Source organism: Brassica napus, unplaced genomic scaffold (assembly GCF_020379485.1).
Source record: "Brassica napus cultivar Da-Ae unplaced genomic scaffold, Da-Ae ScsIHWf_162;HRSCAF=292, whole genome shotgun sequence".
Lineage (NCBI taxonomy): Eukaryota > Viridiplantae > Streptophyta > Magnoliopsida > Brassicales > Brassicaceae > Brassica > Brassica napus.
The window spans coordinates 4,717-28,639 of record NW_026015046.1 but is presented as its reverse complement, the minus strand read 5'-3'; the positions used below and the strand labels follow the sequence as shown (position 1 = coordinate 28,639).

Here is a 23,923-nt window from a genome sequence, read left to right as displayed (position 1 = left end):
GATTCCTCTTAAACCCATATTGGATTTCAGATTAATCATGTAGAGAAATAGATAAGAAATCAACAAGAACACAAGATGAAAGCAATGAAATCTGAATCAAAAGAGGTTTTTTACTAGTTCTTCTCTAGAAAAGAGATTATTTTGCCTCCCATGGCTTACAAAGTACTTAACTTAGGTTTAGAAAGTGTAAAACATCAAAACAAATGACCAAAAGGCCCCTGAAATAACATAAAAATCGTCCAAGCAAAACACGCGGAGCGACCTAGCATAGTCGCTCCAGGAGGTCGCTCCCGACGCGTTTTTTTGTGTCTCGACGCGTCAAAACGCGAGTGACTTGAGCTGGTCGCTCTGGCTGGGAGTGACTTGAGGTAGTTGCTCTGGACTGGTCGCTCTGGCTGGGAGCGACCTCGGTAGGTCGCTCTGAGAGGTCACTCTGCGATGCTCGACCAGGATGGATATGCCTCTAGTAAATTGATCATAACTCCTTCATTACATCTCCAAATGACTTGAAACCACTTCCATTAGAAAGCTAACTCAATTTGCTGTGTCTCCACAAAATCTTAGCAACAGAAGATTTCTCGAAAGGCTCCATCTATGCTCATCTTTCAGCCCCTTTTGGATCACTTTGCTCCCAAACATCTCAAATCACTCCATGGCACACTCCAGCACCTAATAAGGACAATGAATGCAAAATGCAACCTAGACATGGCTAAATACTAATCTATATGATGAAAATGCTCATGGATGAATGGATAAAACAATGTAAATATGCAAGATATCAGAGTTCTTCATCATTGTCTCAGATAAGTTTGAGTTATGGAGTTACGCCGTGTGTCTGTTCGTAATATACTTTTTCTCCGGTGAACTCTTCATCTCTCCATCTTAAATTGCTTGATCATAAATGTTCATGATTTGTAGCCCCTTTGTAAACCATATATATATGATTCTCATCTTTGATGAACCCAATCTGCATCTCCACAAAACTCATTGATTCCTCTTAGCTTTAGCTATCTTCTAGAAATCTCTCTCTCTCTCTGCCTCTCCAGTTCTTCAAACCCTAGCTTTAACCAAACCAATCGCCTCAACTAAAACTCAATGACACATACATCGAGTCAGCTAAACAAATACAAATTACACGGCCAGCTATTTAATAATTTACAAATTTACTTTCGTAGATGCTTACGAAGAAAACGAAGACGACAACCATGATCAGTGAAATTACCTAAACAATAAGACAGAGTAAGTTACGAACTCTGATAAATACAATTGTTAATTCACAATAAAAAAATGATCAACCCAATGATTGAAAACAATGATCAACCCAAAACGTAAAATTCACAATTACAATAACATTAGAAAATATTGAGAAGAAACAAGAATTTTGTTCACAACCATGCGTTTGCGCGAAGGTAATGCCGCTACTATATCTATGAGCATAAGTCCTTGATTGATTGATTAATGAGGACGTTCGAATAATTGAATTAATGGAAAATCATGTAGTCTTTTACTAGAACTTGTACATTAATATATACTCCAAATTATATGATATAAAGTTATATCATATAATCTAACTCGTTATATTTTTGATTAAGTTATTATATAAATCTCTTTATGATCAATGAAAACGTTTCTAGGTCAAAAATAAAACAAGTCTTATTCTAAAATTTACTTTTAATTTTGATACTGACTAGATGATAAGTTTATGTGATTAATTGTTTCTAGACTTTCATCAATCATTTCATGATTGTCTCGTCGTCTCGTTGTTTTGCTTGGTTGGAACTTGGAAGCGTTGGGAGCTATATATACGAAATACGGAAATAGAACAAAAGAAAAATTTAAGAGCATTATGTGTCTCGATAGAACAATGTCATAATCAAAAACTTTAATTGCAAGCCGAAAATAAATCACCGATACAAATTTCTGCATCAAACTTCCTTTACTGGAGTGGTTAAGTTTTGTAGTATACTGTATACGTAGAAACCAAAATATTACCTTTTAATTATTATATGAGCCATGCATGGAATTTCTCCGCTCTATTGCAGTACAATTAGATTTTTATCACATTAAATTACGTATTTTAATGTAAATAAATTACATGTGCTGGTTTTATCAAATTGCATAATCAAGTTGTCAAATGTCAAAAGAAGGATTCATCGAACTTCTGTTTTGACCATTTGAATATGAGAAAAATTAGCTAAACAATATATTTTTTTTTTAACAGGAGGTTCAAAAGTGATCCGTAATCCGCATGTAGTTTCTGTTTTGCCCAAAAACCTGTCATCCGCACGTGATTTCCGATTGTCAACCATCTAATCCCCTGGCCCGGAACCAGGCGGCACTAATACCCATTACTCTAGGACCCGCGATTAACTTTAAATTTGGGAAGGACGTAAAGCATTCCGTAGCCACAGAGGATATTCGAACTCGGGTCCGTATTAATGTTTTAACTACCTCAAGACCACTAGCCCACCACCCCGTGGTTAATTAGCTAAACAATATACATCTTCGATATCACACTTCAAATGTTTCTTTGTGACTCCATGTTTATTTTTATTTCCACCCGGATTGCAATTCTTCAACTTAGTTACTCCGTTCCGCATGCATCATTTTTGTTTTGTTTTTGAAGAAAGGGTTTTCATTAATATAGAATTTGAGTCAAACTTACAAAGCAATCGTCATGCATCACTTATTCTACTACATTCAATCTTTATTATAAAAATACAATGCAAAAAGTCTTTTTTTTTGTTAAGTATGTGAATTTTCAGTAAATCAATAATGATGCAGAGAGATACATTCAGCTTGATGAATCAAAACCTACTGTATCTAAATCGCTACTCAAAGCAAGTGCGTCTTAGGGAGCCACAAAAAAAGCTAAAAAGAACTCACTAAGACAAACAAAGTTTCAATCCCAGCCATATGGATGTGATTAAAGCTTGACTAACAATATGGTTCAATTGACAACCATTAAGTTAACAGCAGACCACAGCGAATAGATTGATGCCGGGACCTGCATCAAAACCGCACGAGTCCAAAGAGGTCACAGCCGGAGAACAGTCTGAGGGACCGCAGACCGTCCCGAGGGCGACTCCAACCGTGGAACAGGCGAAGCAGGGTCGGCAAGTCCTGGTCCGGCCATTCCTAACCAGTGAAGTCCACTCCAGACGCTGCTAGCTCAAGAAGACGGCAAGCTGCACTCCTGAGAATCCAAACCGATGAGGAGGAACCAGCAGATGAAACGCAGGTGGAGTACTGGCAGATGGAAGCGGAGGTTTATACGGCTGAACTCCGGTCCCATCCCGCGAGCAGAGCACAAAAGGTAACCAGTTACAGAACATCAAGAGAGGCAGGGGACAGTGGCTATCAACCTTCTGAAACTTGAGAAGCGGAGGAACAAGAAGCTCCCATCAGCAGGCGGAAGAGGAGAAAAGACCCATCGAATGGAGTAGGGACATAGCAGAGCAACGGCACGAAAGCTCTGAGTCAACCCAAACCCCAGACAGTTCTAAAACCTAACTAGGCGCCATGGTGATTATCGAAGAACCAAACCAGAAAGAAGTCCCCGACGATAAGCTTTGGTATCGTCTTTTTAACTCAGAACGAGAGAGGGAAGTTTTTACCAATAGCAGCCGGAAGAGGAGACAAGGGGAGACAGAGGAGGCAGCGACAAGAGAGGCAAAGGCAGCGACGCTCAGCCACTCCGTCGGACCCTCCAAGAGAGAAACTGACCCAGATCCGCTCGAAATCAAAACCCTAGATCTACCACCTAGACGGTGCCTCCTGCTCAGATCCGACTATCCACATCCTCGCCATCACTCCAGGGAGACCGAGGACACACTCAGTCACCGTTTTGATTCGCCGGTTCCGGCCGAAAACCGACGAAGAACCAGAGAAGAAGAGCAAGGAGGATATGGAGAAATCGAGGCTAGAGAGGGGATGAAGCTGGACTCAGGAGCGATTGGGGTGGCGACCGACGGGTAGAGACCCTCCGTCGGCCACCGGAACGAGAATCAGCGGTGGCTTTGTCGAGTAGAAGATGAACGGTGGGAGAGAAAGAAAAGAGAGAATCTACTCTCTCACCTCTCTCTAACTTTTTCAACTAAAAAACATATAATGGTTTATGCAAAAAGTCTTTATTCTATTATAATCTCAAATCCTAATTCTGTTTTTAATCGTCAGCTTCATTGGATTTTCATTGTATTAAAAACGCATAATCTTCTGAAAACTCAAAGAAACCCATAATAAAAAGCAACAAAAAATATGGATTTCTCCGTTGCTAAATTGACATAACAATAAGTCTTATCACTGTAATATTGGATTAAAAGATAACGAAAGAGTACAACGTAGGATACATGGTTTTTATAGTCAGTAAACCTTATTTCAATTATTACATATCTTGATAATTTTTCCAAGAGAATAATTTCTCTGAGTTTTAGACCTGTATTTTCGGATATAAAGTTGGAGCCAACCTTGGTTTCGCACATGCGAGTAGAGGTTTGGCCATGAACAAGTTACTGTCCGCTGGAACAAGCTCGACTTGACTTTTGTCATTAGGGAGGGTCCATTCGAACCCCTGAAGAAGCCTGGCGAGCAACATTATAGTCATAGATGTCCCAATTTTAGTACCTGCGCAGCCACGTCGACCAGTGCTGAATATTACGAACCTCATCTCAGGCTCCATCAAAGTCACGTCCATTGAGTTTCCAACATGGCCAGAAAGGTGGCGTTCTGGCTTGAACACGTTAGGCTCGTCCCATATATTAGGATTGCGACCAAGCCCTAGACGGCTCACAAGAATTTGACTACCTATTATTGCAAAAAGATAAATCAAACAAGTCATATAATGTTCGACTACATCTTGTTGGAATACTATAAATCATTTTGATGCTTGATCATAGGGGTGGGCGTTCGGGTACCCGTTCGGGTTCGGATCGGGTATTTCGGATTTTCGGGTATTTCGGTATAGAGGTGTAGAACCCGTTCGGGTATTTCTATATTTCGGATCGGGTTCGGGTATTTTTAGTTCGGATTCGGTTATTTCGGATCGGGTTCGGATATTTAGATTTTGAAAAAAAAATTAAATTTTTCATTTCTTAAATTTCTTGTATTTAAGAATATAAATTTTAATTAACTTCTTTTTTATTTTTAATAGATTAAATGATTAATAGATTTGGACATAACATTTTAAAACTAAAAATGCATTAATTTAGTTATTGTTTTAAAATTTTGGATGTAACTTTTTGTTAATTTTTGAAATAAAAAAACTTGACATACTTTTTAAGTGAGTAGCAAATCATTTTTTCCGAAATTGTATGTATATCATATGAACTTAAAGTATGTGTACTATTAATATAATTATTTTATATAAAATGAGAGATGTAAACTAGAAATATAAGGTTAATTATACATATGTTCGGTTATCTTCGGATATCCATTCGGGTTCGGATATTATCCATTCGGGTTCGGGTATCCAATCTCTCCTAATTCAATACCCGTTCAGGTATTTTGCTACTTCGGTTTGGATTTCGGTTCGGGTTTTTCGGATCGGGTTCGGGTGCCACTTCGGATATCGGGTAAAGTGCCCACCCCTACTTGATCACTAGATTTTTCAGAATTTAATATCCAAGATAACGTTTTACGGCGCCGCTATATTCGTCGTCATTTTTGTCTTAATTGGATAATGAAACGATTATACTACTCTTTTTGTCATCTTATGTAAATTATTGGTGCCTTGTTGCCAAATGAAAGTTCGCTTAAGATAACATGAACAATATAGCAGGAACATGTCAGATTGCTTTTTTCAAATGTTTCCTTTTCCACACACTAGATTATTGTCCATGCACATGCCTTACATCACTTACCTGCTTAAGTATGTCATACAAACTTACGTCACAAATGTATTGGTCTAATTAATCAATTATTTATTCATTTTATTTGAAAATTTATTTACATTTTCATATATATAAAAGATAAGTTAAAAATAAACATCTTTGTAATCTTATTGATATGTCAAGTTTATTTAGTTTGTACATTGTACCGTTTATGAATACTAACAATGCAATAATAATTGGCTGCTTCTTCTCAACCCGTTTTGTATAGGTTCTCTTGGTGTTTGTGGCTTCTCTGTTGTCCCCTCTCTGCAATAATGCTCGTCTTCTGTTATGCGAGTGAGGCCGCTCGGGTGTTGCTCTCTGTCCATGGTGGCTACAGTTAAGGACGTCTTTCATGAGCTGTTCTTGAGGACCCATTCTCTTAGATCTGATCATCGGGTACTGCCAATTCTCCCGGGTTCAGGTCTCGTGCTTCACCGTGGGTCCATATTTTGTGGCAAGTGGTCGTACTGATTTGTTGTGTCCCATGGTTTTGTTGCTTTGCTTGTAGTTGTTCTCTTTGTATAGCTTAGGCTGAGTAGGTGTTTTAGTTTAATTTTGTTGCATCTGCTGCTCTTGTTTCTATGTAGTTCTGTCAAAAAAGAAAATGGAAAATAATTTTAACATTTTTACCAAAAAAAAAAAAAAAAAAAAAAACAATGCAATAATTATAATACTGATATTATGCTAACTTAAAAAATATATCTATAATAAGTGAGATACTTTGAGACTAAAGCAAATTTTGTCTCATCATCGTAAATATAACCGACGTGGACGGATGCAGAAAATAACTTGATGTGAAACAAAAAATATATATATATACATCTAAAATAAATTATACCTTTAAAATTGTATATCTTACTTTTTGATAATTGATTTTAATAAAAGAGAAAAAAAAATTCATAATGTCAAATGTTCTTTTTAAGTAATATCATAAAATTAAATTGCACGTAATAATTTTATTATAAACATTTTCATTTTAGTTGTTATTTTAATTTAAGTATTGAAAATGAAAAAATTAAAAATAATTGCTAAAGTAAAAAATAAAAACTTATCTAATAAAATATAATTAAAATAAGAAAGCGTGTTAGAAAAAAATTGAAGGAAAATTTTTAACAAAAAAAAAATTGAAGAAAAAACAATGATAGTTCACAATATCAAACTTAAGCTGTGTGACATGATTAAACTTTTAAAACCAAAAAAAAGTTAACTTCCGTAGGTAATATTATTTTATATATTTGCACAAAATGTTTATTTTACTTAGGCTGCAACTGGATGCACATATTTTGGAATAGAATTGTGTGGAATGAGTCATTCATGAAGATTCCATAAAAATGTTACCATTTGAGATGAATTAAAAATCAAATGCAAAGAATGGAATGGAATGGAATGGAATATGTGGAATGCAATGGAATGCAATGGAATGTAGTTGAAAAACATTCAGCAACAAAAAATCTCGTGAATGTAAGGAATGAAAGGAATAAAAAATAAAATAAGAATTTTATATTAATTAGAGTTTTTATTTAATTTAAAATAAATCTATTTTCATTCCACTACATTTCTAAAAATAACTATCATTCATGTTAAGTAGATACTTATATTTTCATTCCATTTATTTTTATAACTGCTACTGTTCCATTTACACGTATTCCATTTTTTTTGAATTCATCCTATTCCTCATATTCCTGTAACTTAAAACCAGTTGCAGCCTTAGCATTAGCGTGTGGCTCCGCTCTGACCATATATATAATAAACCGAATGATTTTTACCTTTGGGAACGAAATAACCAGCAAGAGTAGTATCTTGTCGGGCTCCGTGCGGAGGCATGAAGGCATTAGCTGGGTGAAGCCGGAAAGATACTCTACTACAAGCTTTGATGTAGTTGAGTTGTGGTATGTCTGATTCTTGCACAAGTCTGTCTTTACCAACTACCACGTCCAATTCAGTAGTGGCTTTCTCAAGAATCCCAGGATTATTCAACATCTCTGCTATCGTCCACTCCACATTATTCATCGTATTATCAATTGTTGCAACATTGATATCCTACAAATGGGATGATATATGAATAAAACATTAAACCCTAATTAATGTTTTGTCATAATTGGATTACCTTGCACTGAGCCCTAATCTCATCAAATGTGAACAAAGGCATTCCTTGGTCATCTTTAAGGGTGATGAGAATATCGAGCCAATCTTCTTCAGTCTCTTTACCGCCTTTGTTCCTCCACGAATGCATTCTCTCGTGGATGATCGGGTCGTTGCATCTGTTGAGGATATCAACCGCTTCTCTGACCTCCTCCTCCTCGTTATCGATGTTCCATCCTCTAAGAAAAGGTAAGTAATCCGTTACATTAAAGCTGAAAAAACAATCTAGAGCTCGGTAAATTGCGTCCATATGCTCTTTCTCTTTTGGCCCGAGACCTCCGTCCTCAGCGGCTACATCAAAATGCCTCTGGCCAAACATCATCCTCATCATCACGGCATGGCAATACGTTAAGGCAATATCTCTCACGTTAATGCACCCTGGTTGGGGGAGATTAAAAACATACGTGACGATATTATCCGCTTCTAGTGTTCTATCACCGAGGGTTTTGTTCAACGTTGTCGGAGACATTAGTTTTGTGGTCATCATTTTCTTCATCAGCTTCCAATTCTCTCCGTAGGAAGAGAAAACAATTTCTTTGTAGCCATGGCTAATAAGATTGCTCGAGTACGACTCTGATCTGTCTGCAAGAGCCTCGTCTTTTTCTCTAAGCACTTCTCGGGCGATCTCGCTTGAGGTTACGGTGATGACGCGGACCCGGGCGAAGCGGAAGCAAGCTATCTCCGTTTGCATATCCTCCATGGAACGGTGGATCCACACATGAACCGGTCGGTTCATGATCATATGGAACAAGTTCCCTATGATCGGCCATCCCCGTGGGCCCGGAGGAAGCTGCTCTTTAGGTTTCTTGACTATCAAGAAAAGCATAGCGAGAGCCAAGACCAACGTAAAGGAAAATATAACAAGTGTGAAACTAGATGGATTAATGATACTCATGCTCATGGCTATAATTTGTTTTGTATTGGATTTTTGTTGGGAATGAAAAGTGGTTTTACTTTTGAGCTAGTAGTGAATGAATCTTTGCTACACGTTGTGTAGTACGTACTTTTGCCTTGCTATCTATTTATACCTTTCAAGGTTCCATACATAACCGTATAGATATTATTAGTTTCAGGAAAATTATTATTATCAATCAAAACCCTAATAAATATTGACGTAGGTAGCTAATGGCAGCAATTTAAATAATAGTTTTTTTTATATTTTGACTAATACACCTTAAATAATAGTTATGGACAGAAGATAAAATTCAGTTATCGCCAAGCATCAAAATCGAATCTTGTGGAGGATCTTTATCATAGAAAACATTTTTTTGTTGATAAAATTATCATAGTGGTTTTCTTCTTTGATATAATAAAAATGCTTTGGCGGTTTAGTAAAGAAGCGTAAAAGCATACAGTGGTAAATGATAGTATACGTAGTGCACCAAAAATATTCATTGTAAACCGATTGTAGTGCGTTAAAGCACATGTAATATCGTTACTAAAAAATAAAATAAAATTATGTGCTAGCTAGTTCTGTTAACTAGAATAAATCTAAACGTCCACATGCCTTCCTTTTAACCAAGACGGTTAAGAAGTTAGGTATTGAACGTTTCGTCCACTTAGCTTCTCTGTAATCAAATCAAAAGATAAGAGCTATTTAATTTTTAGGCTGGAGCTGTAACAAAGAGATTCGAAACTGGTTCTTGCAGGTTTAAAGGAGATCTTGTTTCATAATTCTAGTTTACAGCATTTCATTTTTAGACTTATAGCACATGCCAAGTTCAATCTACAAACAACCTTGTATGTTGTTTAGAAGGAGGTAACCCGAAACTGCACGCATCAGCACCACGACCCGCCAATGCTAGCTAGTCTCGACACCATTTTCGGCCAAGTCTCCGTCTTCCGAATCTCTCTTTACCGGTTAATGGATATAACCTACTGTCAAAAAGTAACTCGTACAGAGGAACAGATAGTTTAAAGCCTGTTTGGAAAAATTGACCACCACAAGAACATGCTCCAAACATGTCTCTGTAACGTTTACATTTTATGCAATAGTTTTTAAACTATCAACCCCCAAAATTTAACCCTCAATATATCTATTAACTTGTTTTAAGTCTCTCTCTACATCAATCCAGTTACTTGTAAGTTGTATGTTATCTGAGTGATGCGTATATAAGCTGGCTCGTGCAGTTTTTATGATAAGGAGTAAGAGTTAATATATCACATAGAAGGTTGTTAAGAAGTTTTAAAAAATTCAAGTGATTGTAGAGTATAATTAAGTGTATATATTTATAAACTATACGCACATATAGATTTTTTTTTTTTTTGATAATTCAGGTATCCGGACCTCTCACTTAGTTCGACTATTCCACCGCGTCCAACCGGAACTGGCGAAGAAGGTCCTGGAAGCCAAACAGAAACCATGTTAAATCCGCTGTGGCTGGGGCTCGAACTCGTGATGGCGGGCACCTCAGCCGAGGTTCCTTTACCACCAGACCACGAGACCCGGTTACGTACATATAGATGTTAATAGTTTATTGAATGATGAGTTATATCATAAATTTTGGTCTAAATTTGACATAACAGTTATAACTTCGTCGACCAGAAAACTATAGCTCCGCTCTTCCAAGTCAAACAAAATGATTTGGTGAAGGATTCCAAGTAATATGATAGGCATGGTGAAAAGTTAATATATATGTTTTGTAAACGGCTTTGTTTTTTTTTTTCTTACTAAAATTTAAGTATATTTTATAAATCGGTCAATTTGTAAACGTAACCTAGTGTAAAAGGAGGTGCGTTTATGCATTTTGTACTCATCGCATAATGGTTTGTATATATTTTCAACATACTTATACGTATGCATAGATTAATTGCCTAATGGGTATGATTAAAAAAATTAATGAAAAGTTATAGAGTCCATGACTAGTCTTATACTATTAGTATAGCTTGCACATTACGTGATATAAAAGGACCAAGATATATACTTTCTTACAAATGTCGCTTCATTCATTGCAAATTAAAACAAGTGGCAACTCAGCTAATTTAACTCTTTAGGATTATGATTATTAGCATGTGGAAAATAAACTCTTTAATGATAATATTTGAAGGTAAAACAAAAAAAAAAACAATTTTCAGTTACGAAATTCAAGATTTAAACTATATATATTGACTAGACGATAAGTCGTTAAAAATTATTGTTCTCCAGATTATCTTGAATTATTTCATAATTGACTTATTGTTGTGCTCTTTGGTTGGGAGCTTTGATAGCTATGTTTGGACTTTGGATACACGTAAAGGACCGAAGAACATTTAAGAGCTTTATGTGTCCTAATTGAAAATATTATATCATAAACTTTGCAGGCCGAAAATAAAACACCGATACAAATACAATCATACAAATTTACATGTCGTCAAATTTCATTTATTCGTTTGGTTAAGCCCTGTGAGTAACTTGTGTCATTAAAAATAACTAATTGGCTTCTTTATCAATCATTTATAATGTTAATATATACATACATTTCCAGATAAATTCTGCTAGTTCTTTCTACTTGAATGATTAGAGCAACTTTAACGCTCAGTATATAAAACAAGGGTTCCTAAAAACAAAATAATAGTATTAAAATTAAATAAATAAGTTTTGATTTAAATTAAATCACATATGGAGAAAGATGCATTTAGACGGTGACAGATAAGAAGTAGAGGTTTTTAAGAACACCTCCAATGGTGGTTCTTTCCATTGGAGCTCTTAAAATATATTTTAAGAACTTTTGATTACGGGGTTCCACAAAAATTATGAATCCCACAAATATTTATATATATATAATATATACATACATATATACATATATGATATATATTAAGAACTCCAATGAGAAGAACCCACATTAGATAGGTAGTCTAAAAGTAGCAAGATTAGAACTTTTTTTTTCTTAATTTCTTTTAATTTTTTCTTTTATTTTTATTTTTAGATCCCCTATACATCCCATCGGAGCTGCTCTTAATCGCTATGTTGACAATATGAAATGTGAGAAAGAATTAGCTAAATATTTCATAGCTATTACGCCATGTTGAATTAGTGTCTTCTATTCCACTTGATCCAGAATAATCATTTACGCACTTGTTCCACTGCAATCAATAAATATTATCAAAGAAACTACAAAAACTCCAATTTGGTCTCGAGTTAAACTGATTGATACGGACAAATTGGCCCAAAATGCATGTATAGGTTTTTAGTCTTAAACTTCTGGGCTGATGCTTAAAAGATTTTGCTTCGACCTCTGTTTCTCTCTTCCTTTTGTAGTTAATAAAGAATCTCTAGTAGTGGAAGCACACTTATTTGAGTAATTTGACTAAGAGTTTATTAATGTTTTTACACCAGCAGGTCCAAGTTTCAATTCCCGAAAAAAATGATTTATTAAACAATTATGTAGGTTACAGAGGAAAAACTTACAAAAAATCTTCAGGTGTTGATTGTTTGAACTAGTTTTTAGTTTTAGTTTTTGGTTTTTAGATTTTGGTTTTAGTTTTTAGATTTTGGTTTTTGATTTTTAAGTTTTTGTTTTGGTTTTCAGTTTTTGATTTTGGTTTCTAGCTTTTGGTTTTGGTTTTTAGTTTTGCAGTATTTTTAGTTTTTTAAAAGATGACTGGGACATTCTTTAAACAAAAAATAGCAATAACATATATAGAAATTACAAATAAAATATATAAAAAACAGTGATTGTTAATTAAAAATAAAAATACATTAAATTGTTTTAAAATTATTTTATTTTAAGTATGATATTAGAACAAAAAATAAAAATATCTATAAATTATGCAAAATTAAAATATTAAAATTTTGAAACTATGTATAAATTTTCTTTATAAATTACTTTTATTTTTTTAATCTTGAATTGCTATTTGTTTTTAAATTACTATAATATTTTTAATTACTAAAACATTTTCTATTTTTTATAATTTTAGTCATTTTGAATGTGTCTAATAATTGTTATAATTATTCAATAATTTTATTTATAGAAATAGATAACTAATTCTTTACAATTAGTTATACAAAAACCAAAAACTAATGCAAAAACCACAAACAATCAACCTCTATATATAAATATCTAAATTATTTTACAGATATAAATACAAATAAGTATTTTACATTATTATTTAAATATATATTTTATGTACAAAAAGAAACAAATTCGTTTTTTTTCTTTAAAAACCTACAAAAGTTGGTTTTTGGTTTTTATTCATAAATTGTTTAAAACTTTGAAAAACTAGTTTCCCTAAATTTTAGAGAATCTATTTGTTAAAAAACTTGATTGGAAAATCAAATGGTTTTTACAAAAACAAAAACTAAAAGCTAAAACTTGATTGGTGAAAAAATGGTTTTTGAGAAAACAAAAACCAAAAACCAAAAACTAAAACAAAAACCAGAAACAATCATCACCTCAATATAAAGTAAGTAAATTCGGTCGGGCGTGGATCTTCATAGGACAGCTATGGTGATGCAATTAGACGTAGATCCTTATAAGACAAGTAGTATTATCGGTTACCGAATCGTATATGTAATATTTCTCATAATTGTAATATCCTAATAAATCAACGTTAAAAAAACAAATCTTTTGTAACCATTTTAGCAAATTTTACAAATCCAAACATGAAAAATGATATTCTACGTTTTACCACACACCGATTAATAATATGATGTGCACACTATCACAATCATGTGTCGTAAACCAATGATTACACAACGAGTATACGAAACAAGAATATGGTTAAGACTAAAAAAGGAAGAATGGCTTTGGTTTTCTAAAGTTAAACAGAAATGTAAATATACATAAATTAAATACAATGTAAGAAAAGTATTGATAAACTTATTTCTGTAGAGTTAATTCTCAATGCTAGTAAAGAAAAGTATTAAGAAACGTCTTGAACTCAAACACGACAATAGAGTCAACCTACTTCCATGGCGCTAACCTTTTATGTTATAGAATCTTCGATACTAATTTTCGTTGAGTGTCAGATTCAAAACATGTAATAAGTTCGGTTTAATATGTTCACAAAGCACAATAACATTAATTTCCATTCGCTAAAGACATTTTTCTCATCTAAAGTTCTTTCAGACATTTAAAAAAAAAAACTTTCGATGCATTAAACAATCTAAACTCAGAAACTAGTTCATGGCTCTAATTTTAGCATTAAAAATACCAATAGATGAAGAACCACAAGATAAATTCCTAAATCTAGCAATCCTATGTCAACAAGACTCCTTTGGAATCCTAAAGTCTAATTACAAAGCTACTCAGACATTGATAAAAAAAAAAGAAAAAAAAATTACACTTTCACATACTTTTTCTTTTTCCTCTATTTTGAACTTGACACATACTTTTCACATGTATTTTACCCAAAAAAACCTTCAAACTAAACAAACTGTATTAACATCTATTTTACAATTGATTAAAATTTACTACGAACCTAATTTCTAAATCACAAACCTAAATCTACAATATTTATCTATAAAATGAAAACTTTCCAAAAATAGCAGTTTTTAAGAAATTATTTTAAAATACAACATATTGATGAAAAATTCTTAAAGAGTATTCATCTGTCCACAAATAGTCTAGTTATCCTAATTTCTAAATCACAAACCTAAATCTACAATATTTATCTATAAAATGAAAACTTTCCAAAAATAGCAGTTTCTAAAAAAAATATTAAAAAATACAACACATTGATGAAAAATTCTTAAATAATACTCATCTATCCACAAATATTCTTGTTATCCTAATTTCTTACTCACAAACCCAAATCTACAATATTTACCAATAAAATGAAAACTTTCCAAAAATAGTAGTTTTTAAGAAAATTATTTAAAAATACAACACGTTGATGAAAAATTCTTAAATAATACTCATCTATCCAAAATTATTCTTGTTATCCTAATTATTAAATCACACCACCAAATCTACAACATTTATCAATAAAATGAAAACTTTTCAAAAATAGCAGTTTTTAAGAAAATTCTTTAAAAATACAACACATTGATGAAAAAATCTTAAATATTATTCGTCTATCCACAAATATTCTTGTTATCCTAATTTTTAAATCACAAACCCAAATCTACAATATTTATCAATAAAATGAAAACTTTCCAAAAATAGCAGTTTTTAAGAAAATTATTTAAAAATACAACACGTTGATGAAAAATTCTTAAATAATACTCATCTATCCAAAATTATTCTTGTTATCCTAATTATTAAATCACACCACCAAATCTACAACATTTATCAATAAAATGAAAACTTTTCAAAAATAGCAGTTTTTAAGAAAATTATTTAAAAATACAACACGTTGATGAAAAATTCTTAAATAATACTCATCTATCCAAAATTATTCTTGTTATCCTAATTATTAAATCACACCACCAAATCTACAACATTTATCAATAAAATGAAAACTTTTCAAAAATAGCAGTTTTTAAGAAAATTCTTTAAAAATACAACACATTGATGAAAAAATCTTAAATATTATTCATCTATCCACAAATATTCTTGTTATCCTAATTTTTAAATCACAAACCCAAATCTACAATATTTATCAATAAAATGAAAACTTTCCAAAAATAGCAGTTTTTAAGAAAATTATTTAAAAATACAACACATTGATGAAAATTTCTAAAATTCTAAATCACAAACCTAAATCTACAATATTTATTTATAAAATGAAAACTTTCCAAAAATGACAGTTTCTAAGAAAAGTATTAAAAAATACAACACGTTGATGAAAAATTCTTAAATAATACTCATCTATCCACAAATATTCTTGTTATCCTAATTTCTTAATCACAAACCCAAATCTACAATATTTATCAATAAAATAAAAACTTTCCAAAAATAGCAGTTTTTAAGAAAATTACTTAAAAATACAACACATTGATGAAAAAATCTTAAATAATATTCACCCATCCACAAATATTCTTGTTATCCTAATTTTTAAATTACAAACCCAAATCTACAATATTTATCATAAAATGAAACTTTCCAAAAATAGTAGTTTTTAAGAAAATTATTTAAAAATACAACACTTTGATGAAAAATTATTAAATAATATTCATCTATCCACAAATATTCTTTTTCTTCAAATTTTAAATCACAAACCCAAATCTACAATATTTCTCTAAAAAATGAAAACTTTCCAAAAATAGCAGTTTTTAAGAAGATTATTTAAAAATTCAACATATTAATGAAAAATTCTTAATTAGTATTCATCTGTCCACAAATAGTCTAGTTATCCTAATTTCTAAATCACAAACCTAAATCTACAATATTTATCTATAAAATGAAAACTATCCAAAAATAGAAGTTTTTAAGAAAATTATTTAAAAATACAACATATTGATGAAATTTTTTTAAAGGGTATTGATCTGTCCACAAATGGTCTAGTTATCCTAATTTCAAAATCACAAACCAAAATCTACAATATTTCTCAAAAAAATGAAAACTTTCCAAAAATACCAGTTTTTATGAAAAATATTTAAAAATACAACACGTTGATGAAAAATTCTTAAATAATATTCATCTATCCACAAATATTCTTGTTATCTTAATTTCTAAATCAAAAACCCAAATCTACAATATTTCTCTAAAAAATGAAAACTTTCCAAAAATAGCAGTTTTTAAGAAATTATTTTAAAATACAACATATTGATGAAAAATTCTTAAAGAGTATTCATCTGTCCACAAATAGTCTAGTTATCCTAATTTCTAAATCACAAACCTAAATCTACAATATTTATCTATAAAATGAAAACTTTCCAAAAATAGCAGTTTTAAGAAAATATTAAAAAATACAACACATTGATGAAAAATTCTTAAATAATACTCATCTATCCCAAATATTCTTGTTATCCTAATTTTAATCACAAACCCAAATCTACAATATTACCAATAAAATGAAAACTTTCCAAAAATAGCAGTTTTAAGAAAATTATTTAAAAATACAACACATTGATGAAAAATTCTTAAATAATACTCATCTATCCAAAATATTCTTGTTATCCTAATTATTAAATCACACCCAAATCTACAATATTATCAATAAAATGAAAACTTTCCAAAAATAGCAGTTTTAAGAAAATTATTTAAAAATACAACACATTGATGAAAAATCTTAAATATTATTATCTATCCACAAATATTCTTGTTATCCTAATTTTTAAATCACAAACCAAATCTACAATATTTCTCAATAAAAATGAAAACTTTCCAAAAATAGCAGTTTTTAAGAAAATTATTTAAAATACAACACATTGATGAAAAATTCTAAAAGAGTATTCATCTATCCACAAATATTCTTGTTATCCTAATTTCTAAATCACAAACCAAATCTACAATATTTATCTATAAAATGAAAATTTCCAAAAATAGCAGTTTTAAGAAAATTATTAAAAATACAACACATTGATGAAAAATTCTTAAATAATACTCATCTATCCACAAAATTCTTGTTATCCTAATTCTTAATCACAAACCCAATCTACAATATTCTCAATAAAATAAAAACTTTCCAAAAATAGCAGTTTTTAAGAAAATTATTAAAAATACAACACATTGATGAAAAAATCTTAAATAATATTCATCTATCCACAAATATTCTTGTTATCCTAATTTTAAATCACAAACCCAAATCTACAATATTTCTCAAAAAATGAAAACTTTCCAAAAATAGCAGTTTTTAAGAAAATTATTTAAAAATACAACACTTTGATGAAAAATTCTTAAATAATATTCATCTATCCACAAATATTCTTTTTCTCCAAATTTTAAATCACAAACCCAAATCTACAATATTTCTCTAAAAAATGAAAACTTTCCAAAAATAGCAGTTTTAAGAAAATTATTTAAAAATACAACATATTGATGAAAAAATTCAATAGTATTCATCTATCCACAAATATTCTAGTTATCCTAATTTCTAAATCACAAACCTAAATCTACAATATTTATCTATAAAATGAAAACTTTCCAAAATAGCAGTTTTAAGAAAATTATTTAAAATACAACATATTGATGAAAAATTCTTAAAGAATATTCATCTATCCAAATATTCTTGTTATCCTAATTTCAAAATCACAACCCAAATCTACAATATTTCTCAAAAAATGAAAACTTTCCAAAAATAGCAGTTTTTAAGAAAAATATTTAAAATACAACACATTGATGAAAATTCTTAAATAATACTCATCTATCCACAAATATTCTTGTTATCTTAATTTCTAAATCAAAAACCCAAATCTACAATATTTCTCTAAAAAATGAAAACTTTCCAAAAATAGCAGTTTTTAAGAAATTATTTTAAAATACAACATATTGATGAAAAATTCTTAAAGAATATTCATATGTCCACAAATATTCTTGTTATCCTAATTTCTAAATCACAAACCCAAATCTACAATATTTCTTAAAATGAAAACTTTCAAAAATAGCAGTTTTTAAGAAAATTATTTAAAAATACAACATATTGATGAAAATTCTTAAAGAATATTCATCTTCCACAAATATTAGTTATCCTAATTTCTAAATCACAAACCAAAATCTACAATATTTCTCTAAAAAATGAAAACTTTCCTAAAATAGCAATTTTTAAGAAAAATATTTAAAAATACAACACGTTGATGAAAAATTCTTAAATAATACTCATCTATCCACAAATATTCTTGTTATCTTAGTTTCTAAATCACAAACTCAAATCTACAATATTTCTCTAAAAAATGAAAACTTTCCAAAAAAGCAGTTTTAAGAAATTATTTTAAAATACAACATATGATGAAAAATTCTTAAAGAATATTCATCTATCCACAAATAGTCTAGTTATCCTAATTTCTAAATCACAAACCCAATCTACATATTTTCTTAAAAAATGAAAACTTTCCAAAAATAGCAGTTTTAAGAAAATTATTTAAAAATACAACATATTGATGAAAAATCTTAAAGAATACTCATCTATCCACAAATATCTTGTTATCCTAATTCTAAATCACAAACCAAAATCTACAATATTCTCTAAAAAATGAAAACTTTCCAAAAATAGCAGTTTTTAAGAAATTATTTAAAAATACAACACATTGATGAAAAATTCTTAAATAATATTCATCTATCCACAAATATTCTTGTTATCCTAATTTTTAAATCACAAACCCAAATCTACAATATTTCTCTAAAAAATGAAAACTTTCCAAAAATAGCAGTTTTTAAGAAAATTATTTAAAAATACAACATTGATGAAAAATTCTTAAGAATATTCATCTATCCACAAATATTCTTGTTATCCTAATTTTTAAATCACAAACCCATCTACAATATTTTCTAAAAAATGAAAACTTTCAAAAAATAGATGTTTTTAAGAAAATATTTAAAAATACAACACATTGATGAAAAACTCTGAAAAAATACTCATCTATCCACAAATATTCTTGGTATCCTAATTTCTAAATCACAAACCCAAATCTACAATATTTCTCTAAAAAATGAAAACTTTCCAAAAAGAGCAGTTTTTAAGAAAATTATTTAAAAATACAACATATTGATGAAAAATTCTTAAATAATATTCATCTATCCACAAATATTCTTGTTATCCTAATTTTTAAATCACAAACCCAAATCTACAATATTTCTCTAAAAAATGAAAACTTTCAAAAAAATAGCAGTTTTAAGAAAATTATTTTAAAATACAACATATGATGAAAAAATTCTTAAACTATTCATCTATCACAAATATTCTTGTTATCCTAATTTTTAAATCACAAACCCAAATCTACAAATTTCTCTAAAAAATGAAAACTTTCCAAAAATAGCAGTTTTTAAGAAAATTATTTAAAAATACAACACATTGATGAAAAATTCTTAAAGAATACTCATCTATCCACAAATATTCTTGGTATCCTAATTTCTAAATCACAAACCCAAATCTACAATATTTCTCTAAAAATTGAAAACTTTCCAAAAAGAGCAGTTTTTAAGAAAATTATTTAAAAATACAACACATTGATGAAAAATTCTTAAAAATATTCATCTATCCACAAATATCTTGTTATCCTAATTTCTAAATCACAAACCCAAATCTACAATATTTCTCAAAAAAATGAAAACTTTCCAAAAATAGCAGTTTTTAAGAAAATTATTTAAAAATACAACATATTGATGAAAAATTCTTAAAGAATATTCATCTATCCACAAATAGTCTAGTTATCCTAATTTCTAAATCACAAACCCAAATCTACAATATTTCTAAAAAAATGAAAACTTTCCAAAAATAGCAGTTTTTAAGAAAATTATTTAAAAATACAACACATTGATGAAAAATCTTAAAATACTCATCTATCCACAAATATTCTTGGTATCCTAATTTCTAAATCACAAACCCAAATCTACAATATTTCTCTAAAAAATGAAAACTTTCCAAAAATAGCAGTTTTTAAGAAAATTATTTAAAATACAACACATTGATGAAAAATTCTTAAATAATATTCATCTATCCACAAATATTCTTGTTATCCTAATTTTTAAATCACAAACCCAAATCTACAATATTTCTCTAAAAAATGAAAACTTTCCAAAATAGCAGTTTTTAAAAATTATTTAAAAATACAACACATTGATGAAAAATTCTTAAAGAATATTCATCTATCCACAAATATTCTGTTATCCTAATTTTTAAATCACAAACCCAAATCTACAATATTTCTCTAAAAAATGAAAACTTTCCAAAAATAGCATTTTTTTAAGAAAATTATTTAAAATACAACTATTGATGAAAAATTCTTAAAGAGTATTCATCTGTCCACAAATATTCTTGTTATCCTAATTTTTAAATCACAAACCCAAATCTACAATATTTCTCTAAAAAATGAAAACTTTCCAAAAATAGCAGTTTTTAAGAAAATTATTTAAAATACAACACATTGATGAAAATTCTTAAAGAATATTCATCTATCCACAATATATATCCTTTTAAATCACAAACCCAAACAAAACACAAACTAAATTTCTCAAAAAAATGAAAACTTTCCAAAAATAGCAGTTTTTAAGAAAATTATTTAGAAATACAACACATTGATGAAAAATTCTTAAAATATTCTCTATCCACAAATATTCTTGTTATCCTAATTTTTAAATCACAAACCCAAATCTACAATATTTCTCTAAAAAATGAAAACTTTCCAAAAATAGCAGTTTTTAAGAAAATTATTTAAAAATACAACATATTGATGAAAAATCTTAAATAAATTATCCACAAATATTCTTGTTATCCTAATTTTTAAATCACAAACCCAATCTACAATATTTCTCTAAAAAATGAAAACTTTCAAAAATAGCAGTTTTTAAGAAAATTATTTAAAAATACAAATATTGATGAAATTCTTAAAGAATATTCATCTATCCACAAATATTCTTGTTATCCTAATTTTTAAATCACAAACCCAAATCTACAATATTTTTCTAAAAAATGAAAACTTTCCAAAAATAGCAGTTTTTAAGAAAATTATTAAAAATACAACACATTGATGAAAAATTCTTAAAGAATACTCATCTATCCACAAATATTCTTGTTATCCTAATTTCTAAATCACAAACCCAATCTACAATATTTCTCTAAAAATGAAAACTTTCAAAAAATAGCAGTTTTAAGAAAATTATTTAAAAATACAACATATTGATGAAAAATTCTTAAATAATATATCTATCCACAAATATTCTTGTTATCCTAATTTTTAAATCACAAACCCAAATCTACAATATTTCTCTAAAAAATGAAAACTTTCCAAAAATAGCAGTTTTAAGAAAATTATTTAAAATACAACATATTGATGAAAAATTCTTAAAGAATATCATCTATCCACAAATATTCTTGTTATCCTAATTTTTAAATCACAACCCAAATCTACAATATTCTCAAAAAAATGAAAACTTTCCAAAAATAGCAGTTTTTAAGAAATTATTTAAAAATACAACACATTGATGAAAATTCTAAAAAATATTCATCTATCCACAAATATTCTTGTTATCCTAATTTTTAAATCACAAACCTAAATCTACAATATTTCTCTAAAAAATGAAAACTTTCCAAAAATAGCAGTTTTTAAGAAATTTATTTAAAAATACAACATATTGATGAAAAATTCTTAAAGAATATTCATCTATCCACAAATATTCTTGTTATCCTAATTTTAAATCACAACCCAAATCTACAATATTTCTCAAAAAAATGAAAACTTTCCAAAAATAGCAGTTTTTAAGAAAATATTTAAAAATACAACACATTGATGAAAAACTCTGAAAAAATACTCATCTATCCACAAATATTCTTGGTATCCTAATTTCTAAATCACAAACCCAAATCTACAATATTTCTCTAAAAATTGAAAACTTTCCAAAAAGAGCAGTTTTTAAGAAAATTATTTAAAAATACAACATATTGATGAAAAATTCTTAAAGAATATTCATCTATCCACAAATATTTTGTTATCCTAATTTTTAAATCACAAACCCAAATCTACAATATTTCTTTAAAAAATGAAAACTTTCCAAAATAGCAGTTTTTAAGAAAATTATTTAAAAATACAACACATTGATGAAAAATTCTAAAATAATACTCATCTATCCACAAATATTCTTGTTATCCTAATTTTTAAATCACAAACCCAAATCTACAATATTTCTCTAAAAAATGAAACTTTCCAAAAATAGCAGTTTTTAAAAAAATTATTAAAAATACAACATATTGATGAAAAATTCTTAAAGAATACTCATCTATCCACAAATATTCTTGTTATCCTAATTTTAAATCACAAACCCAAATCTACAATATTTCTCAAAAAATGAAAACTTTCCAAAAATAGCAGTTTTTAAGAAAATTATTTTAAAATACAACATATTGATGAAAAATTCTTAAAGAACACTCATCTATCCACAAATATTCTTGTTATCCTAATTTTAAATCACAAACCCAAATCTACAATATTTCTCTAAAAAATGAAAACTTTCCAAAAATAGCAGTTTTTAAGAAAATTATTTAAAATACAACACATTGATGAAAAATCTTAAAGAATATTCATCTATCACAAATATTCTTGTTATCCTAATTTTTAAATCACAAACCCAAATCTACAATATTTCTCTAAAAATGAAAACTTTCAAAAATAGCAGTTTTTAAGAAAATTATTTAAAAATACAACATATTGATGAAAAATTCTTAAAGAATACTCATCTATCCACAAATATTCTTGTTATCCTAATTTTTAAATCACAAACCCAAATCTACAATATTTCTCTAAAAAATGAAAACTTTCCAAAAATAGCAGTTTTTAAGAAAAATTTTAAAATACAACACATTGATGAAAAATTCTTAAAAATACTCATCTATCCACAAATATTCTTGTTATCCTAATTTCTAAATCACAAACCCAAATCTACAATATTTCTCTAAAAATGAAAACTTTCCAAAAAGAGCAGTTTTAAGAAAATTATTTAAAAATACAACATATGATGAAAAATTCTTAAAGAATACTCATCTATCCACAAATATTCTTGTTATCCTAATTTTTAAATCACAAACCCAAATCTACAATATTTCTCTAAAAATGAAAACTTTCCAAAAATAGCAGTTTTTAAGAAAATTATTTAAAATACAACATATTGATGAAAAATTCTTAAAGTATTCATCTATCCACAAATATTCTTGTTATCCTAATTTTAAATCACAACCCAAATCTACAATATTCTCTAAAAAATGAAAATTTTCAAAAATAGCAGTTTTTAAGAAAATTATTTAAAAATACAACACATTGATGAAAAATTCTTAAAATAATTCATCTATCCACAAATATTCTTGTTATCCTAATTTCTAAATCACAAACCTAAATCTACAATATTTCTCTATAAAATGAAAACTTTCCAAAAATAGCAGTTTTTAAGAAAATTATTTAA

The 23,923-nt window shown here is 29.0% G+C and overlaps 1 protein-coding gene and 1 pseudogene across 1 annotated transcript; both read right to left on the bottom strand.

Moving 5' to 3' along the window:
• LOC125598119 lies at nt 1–4,837 on the bottom strand (annotated as a pseudogene).
• A 2,707-nt stretch (nt 4,838–7,544) lies between these two features.
• LOC125598118 (dihomomethionine N-hydroxylase-like) lies at nt 7,545–8,913 on the bottom strand. The gene is made up of 3 exons (XM_048772441.1): nt 7,978–8,913; nt 7,637–7,910; nt 7,545–7,552 (listed from the first exon to the last, which is right to left on the bottom strand). The coding sequence occupies exons 1-3, from the start codon at nt 8,911–8,913 to the stop codon at nt 7,545–7,547; spliced, it is 1,218 nt and encodes a 405-aa protein (XP_048628398.1).
• Between the last annotated feature and the right edge of the window lie 15,010 nt (nt 8,914–23,923).

Bases quoted from the DNA above. Each gene is read 5' to 3' on its own strand.
- LOC125598118 (XM_048772441.1), bottom strand. From the start codon at position 8,913: ATGAGCATGAGTATCATTAATCCATCTAGTTTCACACTTGTTATATTT. The intron at 7,911-7,977 runs GTAATCCAATTA...TCCCATTTGTAG, and splicing joins AGATTAGGGCTCAGTGCAAG to GATATCAATGTTGCAACAAT.